Consider the following 24,371-nt stretch of genomic DNA (forward strand, 5'->3'; position numbering starts at 1 on the left):
GCTGTGGCCATTCGGTTGATAGTCGCTCCAGTGCCAAGCGCGAGCCGGCCAATGCCGACAAAATGAGGTACAGTCGCGTCGAGAATTCTCGATTTGTGCCTACGCCGCCACTCGTGTGGCCCTTATCATCAAGAACGAACAGACTGTACAGGATACCAATTGCCGAGCGTGTATGCCTGCTGTGGCTAAGTGTTCAAGGCCATGGACAGTGTCTCTCATATCGCCGTTTCCCTCCGTCTGGCAGTAGCCTAGATAATGGTGATAGGCTCCTTTGCGGAGGAAAAGCAGCAGTTTTCGGGCACCTTCCGATGTCAGTGAGTCAAACTCTACTGCATCAAGGAGCATATCGAGGAACGCGTGTGTTGACGGCGCTTCCAACATGTCGTCTGGAATCTCGGACGGGACCTCGCCCAAGCAAAGGTCTGACTGGCCCGACGCCTCGATATCCTTGACTTGCTGCGCCGTCTGCTGATACATGGTTGCTTTAAAGTTGTTTGATTTCGTGTAAATATCTTCCATGCTTAGTTTTGGCCAGGGACTTGGCCGATACTTCTAGATAAGTGTGAATAGCTAAACTTTAGTCTCTCTGTCTTTCGATGACTACGAAGAATAATAGCCACGATTCGTACGTACCTCGATTTCACCATCGTGAGCTAGATGCGATAGGACACCAGTAACTTCCTGCCTGCAATTCCCATGGGCGTTAACAGCTTTTCTCGCGTCATTTTTCTAATGAAGGTAACTGTACTTACTGCCTGTATTTCGTTCAAGCGAAGTAATGAGTGGAGCGAGGAGAACAACAAGCTCGTCCACGTCCGGCCGGGCTTGAGAACAGATATGTGTCGCGAGAAGCAGAGTCTCGACCAAGAGCTCGAAATTGTCACCTAACTCGTCCCTGAGAAGCTCAAGTCTGCGCATAAGCAAGCCTCCAACACTTCCATCTTCAGTGGCAGAAATATGCTTCAGCCGAGTCATGATTTCCAGCTCGTCTTCGAAAGATTCGGTGGGTTTCGGCAAGCAGTTGTGGAGAATGCTCGAGTTTGAGGTTCCTTCGGGTAGCAGAAAAGGGTCTTGGCCTATTTGACGGTCCCACAAGCTAGCCATGACCAGTCCCAGAGAGTAGACATCGGCCTTTTCCCAGTCTACATTAGCATCTCTGTTCAAGACCTCCGGCGCACACCAGAGCGGCGTGAAATGCGCAGGTTGAGCGCCAAACACCATACCAGAACCCCCAAAATCGGTCAATTTGACAATCAATCCCCGATCGGGACAACTGTGCTCAAATACAATCATGTTGGCTGGCTTGATGTCGCCGTGTACCATTTCAGCTCCGTGGATCGCCTGGAGTCCTAGGGCCATGTCCATAGTCATGTGGCGCTTCTGAATCTGCGACGGTTGAACAGCATCAGGAGAGCAGAGAATGTGTTCGAGCGATCCATATGCACCAAGCTCCATCGCCAGCATCGGGTATTGCTCGCTGGGGTGCCAGAAACGAACAGCAGCTGCACGATGTTGGGATGCCTTCGGAGTCTCGGGTCGCAGAAAGCATCCATCTCACGAAGAATGGAACGGTACACGTCTTGGCGTGCCTGTGGCCCACGATCGACATTGCTGAAGACTTTGAGTGCCACGATTGTGTTTTTTGGTACTCCTTTAGGCGCTGCTACGCCAGTATCGTGCTGTATGACCCTTGCAGTGAGACCTGTACCAACACTGATAACATCACGGAGGAGATAATTGCCAACGCCAATCGCGTCACTCGACTCTGAGGGGATTCTATAATAATTTGCTGCAGCGAGAACGTCGCTAAAGTCCAGCTCAACCGCGGCGGCTGCAGTCAGCTTCGCCCATAAACTTGTGGGGGTCTCGAAGCTATCAACTGATGATGAATCAGATACCGTGGATCCGCTGGACGAGGTATCCGACGTGGACGAAGCTGAGCTTGGTCGGTGGCTTTCAGAGCCCGGAAGGTCTTGTGATACATCCAATAGTCTGCCAGACCGCTCCATTTCTGTCTCTGAAGAGGCATGCAGTTTGAATGAATCCTATTGGCAGTCAGAGATGAAGAAAGTGAAGAAACAAAGTGTCATTGTGGACATAAAACGATGAATGCCAGCAGTCACCGCGGCAGTGATAAGCTAAGTTTAAATCTGAATCCTCAGTGAGGCGGACATCGTTGGCCACAAATGCTTCAGTCAGCGTGCATGCTCAAGGTTTCCAAAGCATCGCGGCTGTCGCAGGGGTGTTGAACCAATGCTCGGCCAGGGCGGTTAAGCCTTGTCCAACATTCAATGGTGGGGAATCTTTTGAGCTCGTATTAGTGGCTTTGGACAACACACACCAGAGCATACCTGAAAAATACGGAGCGACTGCTCGTAGAGTGGAAGCGCGAAGCTGTGGAAGCGGAAGAAACAAGGCTTCAATGCAAGGTACATTGACAGCGATCACGCACGGGTATTTTTTCGAAAGGGTGGCTGAAAAGGCCTTTGCGCATTGGTTGACCAATAAATCTACTTCTCGCGGATTGGCTGTTACTTTGTATATAGTAAACTGTTATTGCTAACCCTGATAGTCACTGTAGTAATAGTCGTTGCAAATTATGATGCCTATGATAGTTGTAGAAACAGGAACGCGGATACGAAGCCCCTGGTAGCAGAAGCCGCAGGAGGCTGGTGGTTCTTTTTGGGGCGAAGCCCCCTGGCAATCGCTCTAACCTATCGAAATATCAGAACGACTAACACTGGGCTTCGCATAGCCTCACTGCCTACGCTGACTTCAATATGCTACAAGACCACTGGTCTGTTATAACTTCACATAGCCACGCTGACCTCGCTGGGCCACGTTTGGCTGAGGCCTAGTTTCGGGGGTCAAATTGAGTGGGAGGAAGGGTTCGTCATTTCTCTGAAGTTTTCCACTAATGCAGAAGCAGGGCTGAACTCCGTGTATAAGGCTTGTGGAAATTCACCAGCTACTAACCCTAGCCAACTGTAGGAATAAAACTCACTTGCCTTGTCCTGCTCTATTCGCCCTGAGCGTGCTTGGGAAACATCAGATGCAGCTTGCACAGCCCTGCCGAGCCAGCTCGTCAGCAAGCCCAAGGCTGACGAACAATATACTGTGGCAAGCCCAACAGGCCAAGAACCCTATCTGACACTGCCACTGCGCAGCAAGGCCTGACAGACCCGCCGCCGTGAGAAAGATTAAGTCACTCCAGCGTCTGACTGCAGATTGCTGGTAGTGTTGAATGCGGAATAAACAAGTCGGAAATATTTACCTGCTAGGCTCATGTGTGATAACAATAATCAATCTGCCACTTATCCTTCTTTTCATCCCTTGAACCTCTGTCATCAAATCTGGCGCATCGAGCTTACTGCTGCCAGGCACTCTCGCAAATATTCATTACAATTGGCTGCTATGTCGGGTTTGGAGATTTCAGGTGCGGTGTTTGCCGTTGTTGGTATCGCTGGAGCTTTCAAGGGCGCAGTTGACTCGGCCTTATTGATTGAATCTTTTTTCGACATCGAAAAGTCTGGCTGTAGAGGCCTTGCACTCAGCTATCATGTCGAGAAGATCAGATTACAGTTATGGGGCGAATTATGCCACGCAGACGACAACGGCACGCCGATTCTCCAGAGTCAACCAGCCTACCTCAAAGAAGTAATTGTGCGCATCCTTGGCGAGATCCGGAACGTCAATGAGCAAGCCAAGCAGGTTGTAGACAAACATAGTCTGCACTTACCTCCATTGCCAGATCTCACTCTTGACGACAACATGCAGGTTGAGAATGCGCTCCCTCGAGCGCTGGGAAAGGCGACCATGCGGCCAAGCGCTCGATTCCGATGGACTATCAAAGGAAAAGGCGAATTCGAACAAATCGTCGCCAAGCTGCGGCAGCTCGTCACTGATTTGCACGCGCTGAGTCTTCACCCTGGAAACTCAGATCTGCTCTCCAGAGCCTTGCCCCCTCGAGTAATGGCAACCATCCAGGACGCAGATCAGCTTGCACTCATCGATAACATCAACTTGCCAAACCACAGAGCATTAGCTCTTACTGCACGCGCCAAAACACTCATTTCACGCAATTCGGAAATCAATCTCAACGGCTCTGCAACTATAATCAGGACGGAGAAACTCAGCGCAAAGGGCCATTTCCTTCATCAGGGAGATAGCATCAGGTCAGTGTGGATAGAGTGGAACATACTTGATGACGAACCGGACTATCACAAATATGCCCGAATGATAAGCAACCTGGGATTTTTCCTCGAGCGTGTCGGCGATCCAGCACTTCGACTACCACCCTGCTATGGACTTTTTGATGACCAATCATATCTTGTAGAACACGGAAAGCGGCGACTTGGATACGTTTTTGGCCTTCCAACGGCCGAGCACGACGCGCCGGCGACACTTGGCCGCAATTGCTATCAAGCTGACCTGGAACGCCATCCTCCTCGCACTCTCGCTTCGCTAATTCGAGACAAGTCTTTCCCCGTTCCTTTGTTAGGCCATCGTTTCCAGCTGGCTTATGCACTGGCAGTTGCGTTCAGTCAATTCCATGCGGCCGGGTGGCTACATAAGGGACTTCACTCAGGCAACATTGTCTTTTTCCAATACGAGACGCCCGACACCCAGTCCGTGCCGGTGGATATTACAAAGCCCTTTGTTACTGGGTTCCAATATACGCGACCTCACACTGCCACCTCACAGGCTTACAGCCCGCTCGATGATAAGGATCTCCAATGTTACTACCACCCGGACGTAGCCAAGTCTGGGTTCTCACGCCGCCGAGATTTGTACGGACTCGGGGTCATACTTTGTGAGATTGGTCGGTGGACGCTAGTTAACGAGTCAGCGCCTCCGATCCGAAATTCATCCACGACAAGTAGCAGGAGTAAGAATAGACCCAAATTTTGGAGTTCTACGGAGTGGCGAGATTTCATGACTAAAAAGGTTGCTGTGGACCTTGGGTGGAGAATGGGTGATCGTTATCGAGATGTCGCCCAGGCACTGCTTCGAGACAGCCTCCCCGATGACAAGACATGTGAGGAGATGCTCTGGGTCCAGCAGTTCAGGGAGAAAGTTGTTCAGCCCTTAAGCATGTGCAGCGCTTGAGACCGTATCCACAACTCCCTTGATCACCAGCTGGCCTTCAGTGCCTTTTTATGAACATGTCAACAGCAAGCGCAAGTAGCGCTTTAGGAAGCTCCTAGCATGACGTTCTGGCAAAATTGTCGGCTGAAGAGCATTTAGGACTTTAACAACCACGTTGTCATAAAGTCTGGCTCTATAGAAGTATCGCAACACCATAAGGCTCCCAGCGCTGATGAGCTTTCTGCTCTTGGCATGCGTCCAGTGACCAGTGACCCTAATGTGGCAAGACACGTTGTATTTCAATTTGGACTGGTACACGAATGTTTAGTTCCGCGTTCTTTTAATGACCTAATACTAGTCAATCTGAGCTTGTTGCGCTGCCGGACAACGACTACATCAAGCACGTTACAGTTGACTGCCTACATACTCTCATACTTGTAGTGTATAGTCGACCAACAGTTTTAAACAGATGCTGAGACCGTGTCACGATTTGTCTCCATATGAGAAACTGACCATGATTTGTCTCATATGCATTCTTTTCACCATACTATCCTGCCACATTAATGAACTGGCAGCAAAGTATTAGCAAAAGGATTCTACCCTCGAAGAACCTTCTGCAGCCCTCATGCATGGTACCAATGCTTCGCCAAGGTCACCTCTGACTTGTGTCAATAGTGATCCAGCACTGGTGGTAGAATCGTTCTGGGAACATCACGCGAGAGGCGGATATTGCAAGTTCCTTTATTTTAGTGATTCTTCATCAAGAGAAGCCCCTTCAAAAGAAAAATAGATCCTACTATCAAAGCTTAAAGCAGTAGTTTCTATGTTTTTACAATCCTTCTACCCCGGATGTAAAGGGTTGTATTTTAAGTTATACAACATTCGAAAGTCGAGAGCGACATTCGGATCTAGCTCCCCAGCAAGTTGTAACGAGGTACTCGGATTTAGTCTTCCGCTTTTCATTCTATTAGACTTTTTCATTTTACCGCTATCTCCTTGGGCTAATAGCATTCTTTCCTTCCTTCTAAATATATTGGGAGGGGTCTTCACAGCCCCACTTTCAGATTACAACTATCCGCGGAATCCGTGAGTAATTAACGCTAGTGTTCTTTTAGCATATGCCTACCCAGGGATGTTTTTTTCCGGCGGTAGCGTGCCGATTATCCAAGTCAAGTCCTCATTCAAACTCGGTGTCGTAAATGCTCCAAAGTCTGTGTTTTCTCACTCCATTCGGTCGGAAACGTCGGAGAGAAGACCAATTAGTGTAAAGCAAGATAAATTGATTCCCAAGAGTAGTTACCTGTCTTTACAGCTATTTAAACTTGCGAACTACTACACATGTCTCTGGCATTACCTTAACTTACAGAACATCATACACGCTCACTGTTGAATTCTTTTTCACTTCCATATTCACCTAGAGCTCTTTATTTTATTGTAAGTTTAGAGCTAAAATAAACCGACTTGATCGCTAATGTTACTGGGTAGACAACCAACCACCGTCAGATCAGAATCAACAAAATGAGGCCTTACATTGCAGTCACTATCATAGTCCAAGGTATTAGTGTCCTCGCCCAGACGAATGTAGTCTGCCAAGGATTCGATGGCGCATCAGTTGGTGACGCTCAATGGGCTGCCATCAATAGGAAGGACGACTTGCATTTGGGGCGAAAGGGGTTCTGGAATGGACGTGTTGTGAATTGTAAGGATGGAGGTGGCAACAATCGGCAGGTGTTTGCTTTTTGTCGCTCGGATCCATATGACGGAATTGGACATCAGGCAAAGTTGAAGAACGGAGTTGTCATATGCGGAACGCCCAGTTGGAAAGGCTGCAATGTCTGTTAGTCGTGGTTATTAGCAGAGAGCGCAAGCAACATCAGTGCTTCAGAATGCCTTTACTCCTCTATACAATAAATTATTCACTTGTAAGGAAGTATGTTTGCTTTTCTTTCTTATAGTATTTGTAACGGGGAGTTCAGACTCAGATTTCTTCGACAAGAAATTCAACAGTTTCCAGCACGGGTACAATTATATTATGACTTGATTTGGAAACTAGTACCTCCTTTTGCTCTCAATTACTGATTCACTTTATGTCAGAGGATTCGTACCGCACAGAGTGAAGAGGTCAGAAAGTAGGGGTTGTAATGGTTGCTACATTCTCAGTCCCTCATGCGATCGAGAGCCCTCTTTATAGCTCTGTTTAGGCAACTAGTAGGCTAGTAGTTCCCTCCCTTAGTCCCGTCCCCTATATATATTGTACCGAAGACCTCTGATCCCCGACTCCGACTCCCGACCGCCGGCTTCCCCGGTTCCGCACGTGTTACTCTACACGCTACGCTCTGGTTTATCTCGTCGCCTTGGGCCTTATTAGCAAACCCCTAATATTTCCTAAACTGGCTGTGTTAACTATAAATTGCTGTCTCCTGTCTTGTGGTCATCGATCACACCGACAGTAGTACCTCAATTACCGATTGTTTTCTTCGACGCACCCCTCTATACCGACACCACACCGAGACCACTATTGAGAGTTTTGATTAAAAAAGACACGGAAATCTCATGGTATATCATTCCGTCTAATTGGCCGGTTATAATGAGTCTCCTAATGGCTGTAGGATCTTGTGTTCGTTATTTATCCAACTCCGTGTCTTTCATTACTAAAAGCCGTTTGGTCTTCGTGTTTCTAAGGCCGAAACTTAGATATACTATCCGCAACACGATAAGGTTTGCTTCAGGGCCTGTCTCTATATCATACATGGTGCGATATTTAAATGGCTTTATCTCCGAAGTTTAATGCATACTGTGCAGAGTTGCTAGGGCAGGAGGCCTAAGTGTTACGACCCGTTGGACATGGTCGCCAACACGACCCCGCCTGGATCCCGGCGGCTAACGCAGGGCATATGTGTGGGTGGCAGGCCTCGCCGGCCCGTCACGTGGGCTGACGGCCGCCACCACTGGTCTTAGCCAGCCTCCACAGCCCTCTAGCCAGTTAGTTAGTTCTTCCAACCAACAACACCACTTTTCCCATTCTGAGCGTTCTGTGCTGGTTTCGCCCACAATATGTAACCCAGCCGGACAGGTGTAACCAGGGATCCTCGGAACGGAAGAACTATGGACAAGTCACGTGGCCTCGGGGATAACGCGGGGTAAGGACAACCCGGGCTGGATATGTTGGATATGTCAGATATCCAACCGATCCCCGGATATGTTGGATATGTCAAATATCCAACATAGCCAAGATAAGGAGGACCGTTCAGGACTTGTATATAGGATGGACTCGAGCCGGGCTCGAGGACAGACTTCCATAGCTCTTCAGCAATCAACTTTGTGATTACCCTAACCGGTACTTTCAGCTATACCTAAGTGACGACTACTCTACGACTCTTGTTGAGGCCTTGACTGATCACCAAGACCTTTGAAGATCTACGATCTATTCGACCAGGACCACGGAACGACTGTTACTACTCTCAATCCCTGGCTTACTGTTAACACAAACCCACTGTCAGTTAGCTGGCCGTAACACTAAGCATAGGCACAGGCTCAACGGTATAGTTCTGACAATTAATGTTAACAGGCTATCACTGGGTGTCTGAATGTTGACTTAATTACTTGCCAACCACTATATAGATCTTCTAGCCTAGACATTTCAACTGTCTAGCCACTTAAGGGTATAACAATAGCTTTCAAATTATACACTTTAATGAAAATCTAGCAGCCATTACTCGCAATAAAAATCGAATTTTGCTAGTTTATTTGCTTAACAGAAGCCTTCGAAAGGAATAGTACAAAAGATACCAGCAATTATTCTGCTAAAAACCATTAACTATAATCTTAAGCTGATGTTTTGTATAAATATAATTTTTATTAAATGGATTAATGGTTAAGAGATATAATGTTAAATTTAAAAAACATCTTATATTAACTGAAGAGGCAAAGATAAGCAAAATACAAGCCACAAAGATCATCATAGAAAGTTAACTAGTATAAACTCAGCTTTTGTTAATTAAGATCTTTCATAGTTCAAATTCTATATTCCATGGTCACGTATGGCTGAAATATCTGATTGTCTCCACCTTTAACAAGTATAAAGGCAAGCAGCTTCTCTCTGATAACATCTAGTCTAACCTATCCAGACGAACGGTTTCCTTTCAAAACCGAAGTATCCTCTATTCACTCACATCGAAAATCATGAAGGTTTCCTCGCTTTTCATTACCCTTGTGGTACCATTGACGGTCCAGGCCTACACTGGCACTACATTTGCGACAAGAAACCAGTGCATAGCTAGGTGCCCCAGCGTCGTAAGTTTTACAATATGTTAACTCTAGATATATGAGTTTTTGCTAATCTAGATTATAGTGCAGTTCCCATGGTGACTTTTATGACGGTTGTTCAGGCACCGGTGCAACGTAAGTCAGAATGAGAAGTGTGTCCTGAGAGTAACAATTAACGACAAGCAGCGTCTATTGCAACTGCATGGTAAATACGAAGCCGTCTGTTGGTCAATGTGGAAGTGTCAAAAACTGCAAGGGGTGTTGCTTGTCAGGCAACTGTTGTATGACAGCTTCTTGTGGCTGTCCGTAGTCGTGCGTTTGTTTTTAGCATGGTCTACCTAGAGGAGGATTACTGTTAGTAAGACTATTCATTTCTCTTTGGTCTGTATGATTAGTTCCTCAACTCGCATCCAATTCTCTCTCAATCGTCTATAGGCATCATCACACTAAGTAAGGATACCGTCGGTTTTCTTCTAGTAAAAGTTCACTGTGTTTCTTTGGAGATTTCATGACAGACCAATCAGGCGATGTAAAAGTCTGCTCTCTAGGTATTTGTCGAGACAGCTGTTGAACAACGCGCCCCTGTTACGGGCTATGCCCGGTTGATAGCTATGCCGTTATCCCTACTTAAGTACAGCCAAGAAACACTTAAGACGACTTGTTATTCTATATTCTTTTGGGCGTTTAGCTCAACGAGGTAGCACCTCTATTATTAATATGTGCTGGAGGCTAGTGTGCGGCTGCCACTGCAACCCCGTAGGCGGGGTCTGGCCCTTCACACCCCCAACCAAAGCTTCTTTCAATGAATTCATCACTAAGATGCCCGTCGGTAGAATACGCTATAGCCCTTAACTAACTTAGTGCCAACAAATTTTAGCGCCACTATTATTATTTGAGGTACGAAATATAATTTATATAACTAAGGTGTTCAAGCTTAAATATGAAGCGAACGGTTTAGCTCCCACTTTCACGGCTCAGAAGCAGTTATTCAGTTCAAATCAGACATCAATTCAAATATGTGAGTGAGCAGTAAACGTGCAATTGATATCGCCTTTTGTTTTTCTTGGTGGTTGGATTCTATAACGCTCTGGAATAAAAGTCCCAGCCCTGCGAGAATCAAATTCAATAGCGATTCATAAGTCAAAGAATCATACAATAGTAAAAGCGCTCGACTTGTTTCAGTCCTAAGAGTAAAGTAATCGGTATGAGACGTATTGAGATACCCCCACGACATGTAAGATTTGGATATTCCACTAGCAATGTAGTCTTCATTTAACGTCCCACACCCACTTCTGGGCACCCCCCACATTTGGGCACCCCATTTACACCAAAAACGCCGTTTTTCGAAATTCTATATTAAACTAACTACTATACTTACTAAGAAAAGAAAATATATATAAACTATGTTAAGTATAATTATAGCCATCTAATTTTTTATAAAGGTTTAAATATAATAATAGTTATAATATAGAAGTTTAAAACTAAAAGCTTTAAAATGTTAGTAGATACTAGTAACTTACTAGTATTCCTTAACATTAGAAAAATATATTTTCGCTTATATATACTTATTTAAAAAATCTAGGAAATTAATATTTATACTTATTAAAAGTATATAATTATATCTAAAAGAGATTTAAAAGTATTACTTTAGTAAATATAGTATAATTAAGGGTTAAAATTCTATAATAGAAACTTTTCTTAAGGGAAATTTTAAAATATTATTCTAAGCTTAAAGAATTTTTTACTAAGTATAAGAATATATAAATCTACTATATCTTACTTAAAAATTCTAATCATATTAGTTAAATATCTCTACCTATTTTATATATTAAGATATAGGCTAGGTAAATTAGTATTATAAATGTTAAACCTTGAATTTATAATACTTATTATTAATAATACTAGTATATAGCTACTTAAGTATTATAATTTAGTCTTAATCTATTTAACATATATTTATTCTCTTTAATAAGTAAAGTATTTAGTTTAATATAGAATTTCGAAAAACGGCGTTTTTGGTGTAAATGGGGTGCCCAAATGTGGGGGGTGCCCAGAAGTGGGTGTGGGACGTTAGTCACCTTCTGCGAGGAGTAATATAGCACTGCGTTATGATTATTCCTCCTACAGTGCGAGTTTGTAAGCAGTAGACCTAAAGTCGCTTTGCGTCCACGCAGAAGCCGCCGGCAGTTGAGTTGCACTTAGCGAATCCGTGAGTACTTTTAACCTTCAATACTTTACTAATAAAGAAAGATATCCTCTTTTCAATCGATAATTGAATGCAAGTACGGTGTAAATACACTCGTTGTTGCATAGCATTAAAGGATGTCCGGCAACTTACGAAGCGATTCTCATTCGTGAGCGCATTACCTCCGCATTCAATAGGTGGATACCTTAACTGATGTGCTGAGCTAATCGGGGTTTAAAAACCAGATCGGACCATTAAGCTCTTCGCGTAAAGAATTGATCACATCTACGTTAACTACCTTACCTACATTTACAAACACTGCTACCACGTGGTAAGCAAAGTGGCCACTCTGGCGACGCAAATTGGCATCCACTTAGCAATAGTTAAATCATTTGCTACACTGATTACCCCTTTTCGGATCCGTACCTTCAGACAAGGCCTTTTACCGTAATGATGGGGTTTCTCAGATAAGCGCTCGTGCCAAGTTAATTTACTTGAAATGGAGGAGGGTCGGTAATAACGCCTTGCCTATTTAAGCCTGAAAAAAAAGGAGTGAATAAAAATATGGTGCAGCTGAAGAATCCGGCCAACACACCCTTCATTATCAAAGGTTGCTAGGAAATTGAAAGTATCAATCTCAGTAAGCATCAAAGGCTGGGCCTTGGAAATGCGACGGAACTTATCGTCTAGCTTGCAACAACCGGAAAGCAACTACAATAACCGTTTTTCGAATCGCTAATCTCGCTGCATCAACCACGATGCTACGGCAGTCAACTCGTAGCGCGAATTGCCACCTTGGCTGTTTGGCGTTGCTGTTCTTCTTTCTATCTTTTGCGCCATCTGTCACGGCGTTGGAATGCTCTATTGACTACCCAAACACATTTGGTATCGTGAGTAAACGCATTCAAATCTAATAAGTCAATTTCGGCACTAGCGGAAACTTTTATGTGCACAGAATCTAGGGCATTCCCACTCTACAGTGTCAGTGTTTCATCAGGGGGCTGTTAGGTTACCTGTCAAGAACCAAAGTTCGTAGACCAAGTCCTATGTTGACTTACCTTCGCATGCAATGTTTAACAGCGCGACAGTTACCGTCCCGATTCGTCCAAATCCCTTAGATGAACCAGAGCTATTTCTCTCAGGCCAAGAGTCCAGTCTACAAAGTGGATTGTTTAACACAAGGTAAGTATTTCTTATTCTGATTCATCTCTACTTGTAGCTGATAAGTTACAAGTCACAAGGTTTGCCACCCTGAAGAGCCGCAGTATTACATCGCTCAAACATTCGAAACTTCAATTCCAGAGCCAAATACTACGTCTGTTGCAGGCGAAAATTTCCACCGTTCGCTCTCCGTTATCTTCCGACAGATGCGCGGCGTCGCTGAAGGTTGGTTTGGAGACAGTTCATCATTTGCTGTTGTCACGGTGCCACAAGCTTGGTACAGTGACGAGGTTCAGAAGGCCATAAAAACCGCTGGCGAGGCAATTGGCCTCGACATCGTCCAAGTCATCAATGCGCCCAGCGCTGCGGCCCTAGGTCACCGGCTGGACATTGAGCCTTTGAACGATGAGAAGGTTTTGGTATACGACTTAGGCCGTTATGCATTTGAGGCGACCGTGCTCGATGTCAACTACGGCGTTATCAATACAATACAATCATCGCGAAGCATTTTGGACGGGGCAAGCTCCATTCATCAACAGAACCCCCTCGAATACAATGAACCCGCGATTAAACCCCTTTTCGAGGAAACAATCTCACACGTTGAGAAGATTCTTGCCGACGCTAATCTCACCATAGAAGACATCTCAACCGTAATTCTTACGGGACAAGATGCTGGACATTCGCAGGTTCTGGAGGGCTTAGACACGTTTCTTAACCCTCATGACACCAGAGATATCGCGTATTATATTCTCGATTATACGGATGATGCCGTCGCCGTTGGTACCGCGTACCAGGCTCTTCTGATGTCCAGTGAGACCTGCGAAGAGGCGTCGTATCTTCCTGCCATTCTGGACCGCGCCCTCGGTGTAGGTGTCCTTGGGGGCATGACAACTCAGATGATCAGGCGATACTCCGCTGTCCCGCTGGAAATGACATACAATTTTACCACGACCCTTGATAACCAGTCTGATGTCATTATACCGGTCTTACTCGGCGGCTTCGTTTCCTCCGAACGGAATCGGCCGATGGGCACCCTTAAGTTGGCCGGCATTCCCCCAGTCCCTCGTGGCGAACCAACCATCTCGGTTCGAATTCAACTCGACGAGGACAGCACAGGAGACATTGTCCTGAGCGCTCATGCTGCCTATTTGGACAAGAACGGCAGAGAGATCCTCAGCGACAGTTTAGTTCGAGACAACTGGTTTGGTTATGAAGATCCAGACCTGGAAGAAACCATTGCGGAGGAACGCGCCGACGATCTCAATGACTACAAGATCTGCACCAACCCTGCTATGCGCTTCGAGCCTAACGCAGTTGTCAGGAGGGACTATAGCCAGTTGGACCAGTTTTGGACGACAAAAGTTGCTGCGAGAGAGTTTGAAGAGGGCCATTTCGCTCGCGCCCTTTGCTTGTATGAGAAGTCGCTGCCGTACTTTCCCATCGGCCACAAAGAAATTGCAGCCCAGATAAGGCGCATTCGACGCGTTTTTTCCACTGATAATGACGATACAGCGGTTTTAGGAGCGGATAACCCGTTTACAACGCCCTCTCGAACTGGCTGCTAAGTCGGCATGCGGATGGTGTCAAAAACATGTATTGCTTGTGAGGATGCGCTCTATCAAAGCAATAAGTGTTATTAAACAAAACCTATGAAAGCTTTCGCCTTTGTAGAAGGTTGGCTTTCATATCATTATTATAAACGAATAAAACAGATAACTATCATTCCTCACATATGTTATTATCCCGTGGACTGGCACGTATAATGTCAACCTGAGTGTTTGGCAGCTACAAGAATGTGCTACGATGTTGATCGAGCTATCCGTGGGCCCCTATCTGCGTCTTCTCAACAATAACGTCATTGTTACCAGTAATTTCTGGAAGAAATCGTTAGTGAGGGACAAGAGCGGAGCATATTCTGGGGCGATAAGGCTGTGCAAGTGGGTTGTCTACAGCAGTCCGCAGGGCGCACTGGGTCAAAATTCAATAATTTCCGCATCGGGTCAATAGGTCTACACCTAAGGGGAGGATTTTTAAAAGGCTCTGATTGGCTGAGAATTACAGGCACTTGCGCGAGTCAAGAGCGAAAAGGGTAAATGCGGGCAGTGTAATTATATATGGGGTAGTTGAGGTAGTTAAGGCAATTAGGGCAGTTGGGGCAGTTAGGGCAGTCAGGGCAGTCAGGGCAGTCAGGGCAGTTAGGGAAGTTAAGGCAATTAGGGCAGTTGGGGCAGTTAGGGCAGTCAGGGCAGTCAGGGCAGTTAGGGCAGTTAGGGCAGTTAGGGAAGAGGCAGTTAGGGCAGCTGGGGCAGTTAGGGCAATTAGGGCAGTTGGGGCAGTCAGGGAAGTTAGGGCAGTTAGGGCAGTCAGGGAAGTTAGGGCAGTCAGGGCAGTTAGGGAAGTTAAGGCAATTAGGGCAGTTGGGGCAGTTAGGGCAATTAGGGCAGTTGGGGCAGTCAGGGCAGTCAGGGCAGTTAGGGAAGTTAAGGCAATTAGGGCAGTTAGGGCAGTTAGGGCAATTAGGGCAGTTGGGGCAGTCAGGGCAGTCAGGGCAGTCAGGGAAGTTAGGGCAGTTAGGGCAGTTAGGGAAGAGGCAGTTAGGGCAGTTAGGGAAGAGGCAGTTAGGGTAGTTAGGGCAGTCAGGGCAGTTCGGGCAGTCAGGGCAGTTCGGGCAGTCAGGGCAGTTCGGGCAGTCAGGGCAGTTCGGGCAGTCAGGGCAGTTAGGTATTAGGGTTAAGGGGGGAGGCGCTATAGCTATAGCGAGGTAAGTATTATAGAACACTATAATTATAAGTAGGGGATTACTACGGGTATAAGCCGGGAGTCAGACTTTAGCAGGGTTCTAGGGTTGACTTTTTATGGGTATACAGGCACGGGCTCCATACTTACCTAAAATTTCTAGCCACTCATATCTTATCGATAACACACCTTAGTGGAGACATTAGCCATATTAGGCAAGTTCTACCCCTCATACCGTATACCTACTAATTTATTGAATTTTGACCCAGTGGTCCCTGCGGACTGCCGTAGTCAGTGCCAACTTCGAAGCACGACTTGAATGAATCTTTCGTGAGAAACATGCGCCTTAACTAGATTTTCTTCTTATTCGCTCATCGTTCCGGCGTACCCTTAAATCCCACCTTGACGACCCGTTCATTCAAATCCCTATCTATGCTAGACAATAGTAGGGAAGCCGCAGTTCGTGATTGACTCCATCCACGAGGAACAGGGCCAACCAGACACACGCGGCATGGAGCAGCTTCCCACCCTCAGGCACTGCCCCAAACGTTCACACAAGAAGGTTCGGACAGGATGTACTAGCTGTAAAAGAAGAAAAGTAAAGGTAAGGAGGGGCCAATAACTGGGCACCTGGGCCGATCTATGGATTAGCAGTTGGGTCTTCTAACTGAAATATCGGGCAGTGTGATGAAAAGAAACCAGAATGCAGCCAATGCGCCAAACAGAGCATCACATGCGATATCATTGCGAAGAATTCGAGACGTTCTTTGGTTGAACAAAAGTCCTTGAATATTCCTACTCCTTCTTCTCCCTTGCCGGTCAATCTCAACATGCTTGACCTTGAGCTTATTCATCATTGGACACTCAATACTTATGATTCATTAACTATCGACCCGCTCCTCCGGACATTTTGGCTAAGGAATGCCGTTAGAGTCGGTTTCCGTTGCGAATTTGTCATGCGGAGCATTCTCGCTCTCTCCGCCATGCATCTGGGGTATCTCAACCCTGCACGAAGAGAGGAGCTTACCCAGCATGCCCTCAATCACAATAACTTGGCAGCTGCAGCAACACGGGCATCAATCTATCAAGTCGATCAAGTAGAGGATACCGAAATGCGTGAAAACCTTTTCTTGTACTCCGTTATCATACTGTTTTACAGTAAGCATTCACCATCAGGCATCATTTAACTCGTCTGGAATCGCTCATACTTGTAGTCATCTCGCAAATAGACAACCCCCATGATACTTTTTTCGGCCGAGCAAATCTGACGCAGCAATACACACCAGACTGGATGATATTCTTCAAAGGTTGTCGCCATTTAGCGTTGGCGTCCGAGTCGTTCTACATCAGCAGTAATCTCATGCACCCCTTTGTTAACCATCAGTTGGAGATGGGTTACTATTATCGACAAAAGATATCACAGGGCCCCCACCTTACCACTCTTCTGAGGCAAATACAAAATATCGGAGACTGTTTTACGCCTTCTGAAATGGCCGCATATACGCACGCCATTCAAGAGCTAGAAGCGGTATTTGGAGTGCTAGCAGAGTTCCCAGAGACCAGGGATATGTTGCACGCGTTCTTCTGGATTAGCAACGTGTCAGATCACAGAGGAGACTTCATTGCGCTGCTTCAGAAACCCAATCCCTCACAAGAAGCACTGGTTATCTATGCATACTTCTGTATGATGACACAACGTCTTCCTGTACGCTGGTGGGCAGACAAGTGGGTGCAGGGACTCGAAAATGGAGCACTTGACTATCTGGACGATGAACATAGAACTTGGATAGTTGAACCACCAGCATGGGGCAAATAGCCCAACAGAGAGATTTAAATGCTTCTGAACATCACAGCTGCCCGTGGCCTGTCATTGGAAAGTAAGATAGCCATTCAAGCCAAGGGGGCTTCTTACTTCAGTCGTCAGATTCTCACAGAAATCACGCTTTACGTGAAGGCGTAAACATACTTTTACATAAAAGGTGCCCGGTATGTGACTGCACTTGAGTCTCCTGTTTGTCAACTGCTTCGTTACCAAATATCAAGGCCCAGGATGTCGTCGCGTCCTCCGACTCAAGTCATGATGTATCATTCAATGCGAGGTCAGGTAAACTGCTTCTACTAAACATAAATTCATTGCAATACTCATGTGTCATTAAGGTCATGACTACGGATACTTCATAAGGGGATTATGTTTATTAATTACAACCTCGTGCCAAGCTCATCATGTATCGCGCGAGGACCACCGGATTTCGGCTGGCACCCCAAGCTTATCCGTCGCCTTTGTACATTGATCTCTCAACAGGCCCTCCTTTATGCAGCAACAGCCTCCTCCTTGGGCTTCTTCTCCTCAACAGTCTCGCCGTTGGTCTTCTCGCCGTTGACCTTCTCGGTCTTGGCGGCCTCCTCGCGAAGCTTCTTGAGCTCAGCCTCGAAAGCCTTTGCACGCTCCTCGGCGGCAGCAGCGTCCTTCTTGGCGGCCTCAAGGTCCTTGGTCAGGGAATCGCGAGCGGTCTCAGACTCTTGAGACTTCTTCTCAGCCTCTGCAGCCTTCTTCTCAAGCTCCTGAGCCTTAGACTCGGCGTCTGCGACCTTCTTCTCGGACTCTTGAGCCTTCGACTCAGCGTCCTGGGCCTTCTTCTCGGTGTCTTGAATCTTGGTCTCAGCCTCCTTGGCCTTTTCTTGCCAGCTTGCTGCGTCCTTCTTGGCAGTCTCCAATTCGGCCGAGATGTCGTTCTTGGCGGCCTCGGCAGACTTCTCAAGGTCGGCGTGCTTCGACTGGAGCTCGGCCAACTCCTTGCTCAAGCGAGAGGACTCCTCAGTGGCATCGGACTGAGCCTTGTCGTGGGTCTGCTGCAGAGTGGTGTGCTTCTCCTCAAGCTCAGAAAGAGTCTTCTTGGTAGCGGAGTGCTGCTCCTCAACGTCAGACAGGCTTTGCTTGGCGGCAGCAAGCTCAGCGCTGGAATCGGACTGGGCCTTGTCGTTTGCCTCCTGGAGAGCCTTGTTCTTCTCCTCCAACTCAGCGACGCTCTTCTTGGCGGCCTCGAGCTCGGCAGCGGACTCGGCCTTGGCCTTCTCCTGCTCCTGCAGAGTAGCGTTGTACTTCTCCTCCCATTCGGCGCTGCTCTTCTTCGCAGCCTCCAGTTCGGCGGCGGACGTCTCGTGGGTCTTCTGGAGGGTGTTGTACTTCTCCTCCCACTCGGCGACGCTCTTCTTAGCCGCCTCAACCTCGGCGCTCGACTCAGACTGAGCCTTCTCCTGGGCCTGCTGCAGGGTGTTGTACTTCTCCTCCCACTCCGAGGCAGTCTTCTTGGCGGCCTCGAGGTCGGCAGTTGAGCTCTCCTGGGCTTGCTTCAAGCTGGCAGACTTCTCTTCGGACTCGGCAAGGGTCTTCTTGACGGACTCGAGCTCGGCAGTAGACTTCTCCTGGGCCTGCTGCAGGGTGTTGTACTTCTCCTCCCACTCCGAGGCAGTCTTCTTGGCAGCCTCGACTTCGGCAGCAGACTTCTCCTGGTCTTGCTGAAGCTTGTTGTGCTTCTCCTCCCACTCGGACGCGGCCTTCTTAGCGGCCTCGATCTCGGCGGCGGACTTCTCCTGCTCCTGCTGGAGCTTAGCGTACTTCTCCTCGGCCTCGGCGAGGTTCTTCTTGGCAGCCTCAACCTCGGTGTTGGAGCTCTCCTGGGCTTGCTGGAGCTGGGTATATTTCTCTTCAGCCTCTGCCAGGCTCTTCTTCACAGTCTCGAGCTCAGACTCGTGAGCCTGTTGCTGCGTCTTCTGCTTCTCCTCGGCCTCTGAAAGGCTCTTCTTGACGGACTCGAGCTCGGATTCGTGGGCCTGCTGCAATTCCTTCTGCTTCTCCTCGGATTCGGCGAGGCTCTTCTTGGCGGCGGCAAGTTCGGCTTCGGACTCGGACTTGATCTTGTCGTGGGTCTGCTGGAGCGCAGCAAGCTTCTCCTGCGTGTCGGCAAGTTCCTTCTTGGTCGAGGACACATCAGCCTCAGAGTCGGCCTTGAGCTGGTCAACAGTCTGCTGGAGGGCAGCCAGCTTCTCCTGGGCCTCAACAAGGTCCTTCTTCGCGGCGGAGAGGTCCGCATCGGAATCAGTCTTGAGCTTGTTGTGGGAGCCCTGAAGCTCGGCAAGCGTGGCCTGGACGTCGGCAAGCTCCTGCTCGGCAGCCTTCAATTGAGAGGCAGAGTCGGCGTTCACCTTGTCGAGAGCCTGCTGAAGGGAAGTAAGCTTCTCTTGGGTGTCGATGAGCTCCTTCTGAGCCGCAGCAACATCGCCGTCGGAGGCGTTCTTCAAGCTGTCGTGAGCCTCCTGGAGAGCAGTGAACTTGGCCTGGGCGTCCGCAAGATCCTTCTTGGCAGCGGCGACCTCAGAGTCGGTGTCCGACTTGAGCTTGTCCAAAGCTTGCTGCAGAGCATTGTACTTGTCGCTGGCAGCAGAAATCTCGGCGGTAGTGTCCGTCTTCAGCTTGTTGTGTTCGCCCTCGAGCGTCGTCAGCTTGCCTTCCAGAGTGGACAGAGCCTCGGTCTTTTCGGTGAGCGTCTTGTTCGTCGCATCAGCATCGGCCTTGAGCTTGTCAAGGGCCTGCTGAAGAGTGGTCTGGGCCTGCTCGGCGTCGGTCAACTGGGTGCGCAGCTTGGTGAGCTCCTCGCGGAGAGAAGTCTCGAGAGCCTCGCGCTCCTGCTTGGCCTCGGCGAGCTCCTGCTTCAAAGCGGCGAGCTCTTCCTCCAGCGTCTTCTTCTCCTTCTGGACGTTGTCGAGCTGCTCCTGGAGGAGAGCCAATTGCTTCTTGGCGTCATCGAGCTCCTGGGCGTTGGCGGCGGTGGCCTGGTTGCCGGCCTGGGACTGCTGGGCAAGCTTGTCGTTGCTGGCAGCAAGCTCAGACTGGAGGCTGCTGATCTTAGCCTGGCTATCCTTCTGCGAAGTTGTCAAGTCATTGCTGAGCTCCTGAACCTTCTGGCGGAGGTCCTCTGCCTCCTCGGAGAGGATTGTGTACTGCTTCTCCTTCTTGGAGAGGTCCTCCTCAAGGGCAGTGATGGTTTCTTTTTGGTCGGCGATCTTCTGCTCAAGGTCGGCTCGGTCACCGTCGGTGTGGCCTTGACCGTTATTCGGAGACGAGAAAACTGAGCCCATGATGGATTACGGCGTCAGTTCACGATGCAATGAGAAGTTGAAGAATTGGGAGGCGCTATGCAGGCAAGACCCATGAACGACGACATCGCAGCAGAAGAAAGGAAAACGGTAAACACAGAAAGGCGGTCAGGCTTTTGGACCGACATGGATATTTTTTTTTTCTGTCCCTCCCATCGTGGGGCACGATGATGTTCACTCGGTGATAAAATTGATTGACCTGTAGTTGAGTGGCCGGATCCCTGCTACCGCCCCGCCACTCATTATCGTTCTTCTCCGTTAGTCCCCAATAATGCGGCACCAATTAGGTAAAGCCCAAATGCGCCCAAAGTACCTCCAAGCAGGCCATAACCCACAGAGATACTTCTGATGGCCTGAGGTGCTGTTCGGGGATTCAGGGACCTGGCTGGGATGACAGCAGACGTGGGGGGTTCTCAATGGTCTGTTTTGTTTGGATGGCGCGTTGGGCGCAAACACGTTGCACCGGCGGCAAAATAAACACTCACACACACACACCTGCTACTAGTAGTGTAGTGTATAAACGATAAAAGAAGCTGGGCATGTGACTGGCCGTGAGGGGGAGGGGGAAAAGAGAGGGTGTTCGTGCCATGTATCGGGAGGGGGGAGATTGGCTGCCTTGAAGCTATATGCATGCATGCACTGTCGGTCAGGCACCGTTGGAGGGAGATTTTTGCTCTTCCGGACTCCCCGGGGAGACTCACCGACTCCGAGTTAAACAGAGTGAGAAAGAATGCATTGTTGTCCTCTCCTTGAGTGGGTGTCGATGAATTGCCAACACATCGCTTCGGACAGCCGTCAATTAGAACCGCCACCATTTGCTGTCCCAATTGAGATAAGACATCTGGACCTTCATCACCGTCCGGTGGCCATCATCGTTGGGTCTGACTCCTGGCCAATTAAATGGGGTCCAAAACAAAAAAGACGAGATTGGAATATTCTTTTGCCATTTGCCACAGAAATTGCTTGCTCGTGTCTACGGGAGTTCTTCGTCTTACGGATACCTCCATCGTCATTGACCCTCCTTATTATCCACACCGACGTCTACTGCCACCCCGCCCGCCCTCCTTTTACAATCTCGCGCAGGCATGTTTTCCCTCGGTCGGACAGAATGCGTCCTTGGATGTCCTGTCAATGCAGACCGAGGACGGTGGGACCCAGAGACCGGGGTTCTTCTGGAAAAAGTTTGATGCGCGCAGCATCACGCTTACTGGCTCCGCTGGCATAATCGGGAAGTCCTCCGTCCGTGGGAAATGAGTAAGGCCGAATTGAATGTAGCACACGATATCGGTGTTCTCAATGGACTCGTTGCGCGCGACCCAGTCAACAATGGTCTGGTTCCCTGGATGATTCTCTTCTCCCGTCGATTGACAAACGTAGTCTCCCGCAGGGAAGAGCTCATGATCCTTGTACGGCACCACCCAGAGGCTCTTGCGCGCAAACGCAGCTCGTTTGTAGGCCATACTGCCGGGTTTGGCGAGAAGCGGCGGGCAGTTGGGATTGATGATTTTGTAGCCAACTGGTTTCTTGGCTGAGGCATTGATGCTGCTTGGGTTTATAATGTCCCACGCGCGGCTTGTCTCGTGGCAATAGACAGCTGCTCCTTCTTGAGACGTCCGCAAAGGTGTCTTCTTGCAGTAGAACCCATTGCCGTATGGATTCTCGGGCGATCCAACTGGTTCTTCAGACGGCAATGCGTCGCTTTGCAAAACGGAATTGTTGGGTCCGTCAATCTCGGGGTCGACTCTCAACGAGAAGATGTGTTGATGGTTATGAGCGTTTAGCCGTGGGGCAACCTCAGTTCCATACGGCGCTGCCGATTCGGTCGGGTGCATGCAGTAGGTGTTGAGCATGCCGGTCAGCTTGATCTCAAGCTTGTAGGTGCCATCTAATGTGAAAGTGTGGTAAAAAGCGTATTCGTAGTTGGCAGCCGTGATGATTTGAGAGATGATGAGTTTTCGGTCCCGGGCAGAGATCACACTGTTATCGCGGAAGTCCGTGTGCTTGTACAAAAGACCATTGTCCTCCTCGTGAATGCAAATTGCGTTCTTGATCACTGCCGGGTGGCCCTTGGCGGTTGTCATGACGGCATCCAGGTAGTGAATAGCGCCCTTGCAATCACAGCCGAGCTTGAGAGAATTCGTCATTAAGCCGCTGCCGTACTCACCCACATCAAAAGCGTGCTTTCTCTGGTGAGGAGGATCGGGGTTGCCGTAAGGGACAACCATCTCAACAACGCTGATGCGGTTAAACAAGGTGCGCTCTCTCTGTTGTTCTTGGTCATGCACACGCACGTCAGATAGAACAATACCCTCGCGATAATTGAAGCCAATATGCATCTTAAAGCCAGCCCAAGAAATCTCGTTTCCATTCATACGAAATGAGACACCCTGAGGTTGGGCAATGTCGATTGGCTTCAGTCTCGTGCTGTCATATGACTTTTGGATGAACTCGGGGAGGTAGTTGTGCTCTTCAAGAGGGACTTTGGTGCGCTCTCCATTGACTCGTCGGATGTCGATTGCGAGGATTTCCTCCGTCTCAGTGTCAACAACTACTGAGAAGTCTAGTGGATGCGCATACTGGTTGTCCATCTTTGAATTGCGGTAGTACGGCAAGCCTTGCTGGAGGCGGCGTTCGAATCCCCACCGACTGTCAAAGCCGATAGCCCAGGCATCAAAGTAAACCTTGGACATGTCGGTGATACCAATCTCTCGGCACACCTCAATGATTCTAGGGTCTTCTCGTGCGATTCGCTCTGTAACATCGAGGTCCTCCAGTGTCAGAGTTGGAGCCACCTCAGCAACATGTTTCCAAGATTCGACTTCCAACGTTGTCAAGTTGGCAATTACTTCGGCAACTTGGCTAGTCCCCTTCTCCAAAACGATGGCAAATGCTCGGCGATGAGGCCGCTGACCCTTGCCGGCACGGAAAGCCGCATATTCACTCTTCTTCGGTTCCCGCAGAGTGAGACAGTTAAACTTTAGATTGCTGAATTTGGCATTCTTGCGTATAAGCTTGCCAGCGACTCGAATCTCGTCAATTGATAGTGGATCTACCCAACGATTGTTAGTGAATTTCCGCAGCCCAAGTTGATCAGGATCGACAGAAGGCTCGTGATGAGCATTGGCTTACCAAGAGGATGTCTAGCAGGTTGCTTCGCCAAATCCGGAATCGGGTCAGTAGCCTCCTCTTGGAAGATGGTATAGCCAGGAAGCGTTGAACTATCCTGAATCATGTTGCACTACTAGCGGAAGAGATTCCGGAAGACAAGGTAGTTTTTGATAGTGTACCGCAAGACTTTTTAGTGAACAACAAGAGATGAACACTCTTGATCAACGTAGTTAATCATTCGCTCTGAAGTCAGTGCCAACCTTCATATCCCCTTATATACACATGAGATTTGAACCATTCCATCCTATTTACGTAAAAGATCGTACCATCGAGAGTCTGCTTCGGAGCCCCTCGGCCAGCGAGATCAAATGCTTGGCTAAATCGGCCCAAGATCTCTAACGCGGGGGAGACTAGGGAAGCATGGATGTTCCACCTTGGTGATAAGCCGGTGGACCGGGACCGGCTTGTGGGGACGTGGACTCCGGTCTCCAACTACGATAACGGGTCGTGCACCCATCTACTGCGTATATGAATCTACCCGAGTATTGCGTATCTCTGTCCACGCACTTTCCGCCTATTAGATACCATGACTGGTCACATTTCCTGTGTCACATAGATCCAAGACGGATAAGATCTGAGATTGGGGATTTGGGGTAAGGAAACGATTATAAGA

General features: G+C 48.4%; 6 protein-coding genes across 6 annotated transcripts; 3 read left to right on the forward strand and 3 right to left on the reverse strand.

Moving 5' to 3' along the window:
- Window positions 1-653: 653 nt before the first annotated feature.
- CTRU02_215193 (uncharacterized protein) lies at window positions 654-1,464 on the reverse strand (the record flags this gene model as incomplete). Its single annotated transcript, XM_070206399.1, has 2 exons — window positions 654-685; window positions 753-1,464. 2 exons carry the CDS (start codon window positions 1,462-1,464, stop codon window positions 654-656), a joined length of 744 nt encoding a protein of 247 aa, XP_070059890.1.
- A 1,950-nt stretch (window positions 1,465-3,414) lies between these two features.
- On the forward strand, window positions 3,415-5,109 carry CTRU02_215194 (protein kinase; the record flags this gene model as incomplete). Its single annotated transcript, XM_070206400.1, has 1 exon — window positions 3,415-5,109. One exon carries the CDS (start codon window positions 3,415-3,417, stop codon window positions 5,107-5,109), a length of 1,695 nt encoding a protein of 564 aa, XP_070059891.1.
- Window positions 5,110-12,297: 7,188 nt separating this feature from the next.
- CTRU02_215195 (heat shock protein) lies at window positions 12,298-14,265 on the forward strand (the record flags this gene model as incomplete). The annotated part of the gene is made up of 4 exons (XM_070206401.1): window positions 12,298-12,429; window positions 12,495-12,567; window positions 12,628-12,721; window positions 12,774-14,265. The coding sequence occupies 4 exons, from the start codon at window positions 12,298-12,300 to the stop codon at window positions 14,263-14,265; spliced, it is 1,791 nt and encodes a 596-aa protein (XP_070059892.1).
- A 1,682-nt stretch (window positions 14,266-15,947) lies between these two features.
- CTRU02_215196 (C6 zinc finger protein) lies at window positions 15,948-17,252 on the forward strand (the record flags this gene model as incomplete). The annotated part of the gene is made up of 3 exons (XM_036730474.2): window positions 15,948-16,040; window positions 16,120-16,594; window positions 16,651-17,252. 3 exons carry the CDS (start codon window positions 15,948-15,950, stop codon window positions 17,250-17,252), a joined length of 1,170 nt encoding a protein of 389 aa, XP_036577717.2.
- A 494-nt stretch (window positions 17,253-17,746) lies between these two features.
- Window positions 17,747-20,572, reverse strand: CTRU02_215197 (adventurous gliding protein z; the record flags this gene model as incomplete). Its single annotated transcript, XM_036730475.1, has 1 exon — window positions 17,747-20,572. One exon carries the CDS (start codon window positions 20,570-20,572, stop codon window positions 17,747-17,749), a length of 2,826 nt encoding a protein of 941 aa, XP_036577718.1.
- Window positions 20,573-21,657: 1,085 nt separating this feature from the next.
- CTRU02_215198 (primary-amine oxidase) lies at window positions 21,658-23,822 on the reverse strand (the record flags this gene model as incomplete). Its single annotated transcript, XM_036730476.1, has 2 exons — window positions 21,658-23,639; window positions 23,720-23,822. The coding sequence occupies 2 exons, from the start codon at window positions 23,820-23,822 to the stop codon at window positions 21,658-21,660; spliced, it is 2,085 nt and encodes a 694-aa protein (XP_036577719.1).
- Window positions 23,823-24,371: the final 549 nt, after the last annotated feature.

The sequence above is a fragment of the Colletotrichum truncatum genome (genome assembly GCF_014235925.2).
Source record: "Colletotrichum truncatum strain CMES1059 chromosome Unknown Contig_0014, whole genome shotgun sequence".
Classification (NCBI taxonomy): Eukaryota; Fungi; Ascomycota; class Sordariomycetes; order Glomerellales; family Glomerellaceae; genus Colletotrichum; species Colletotrichum truncatum.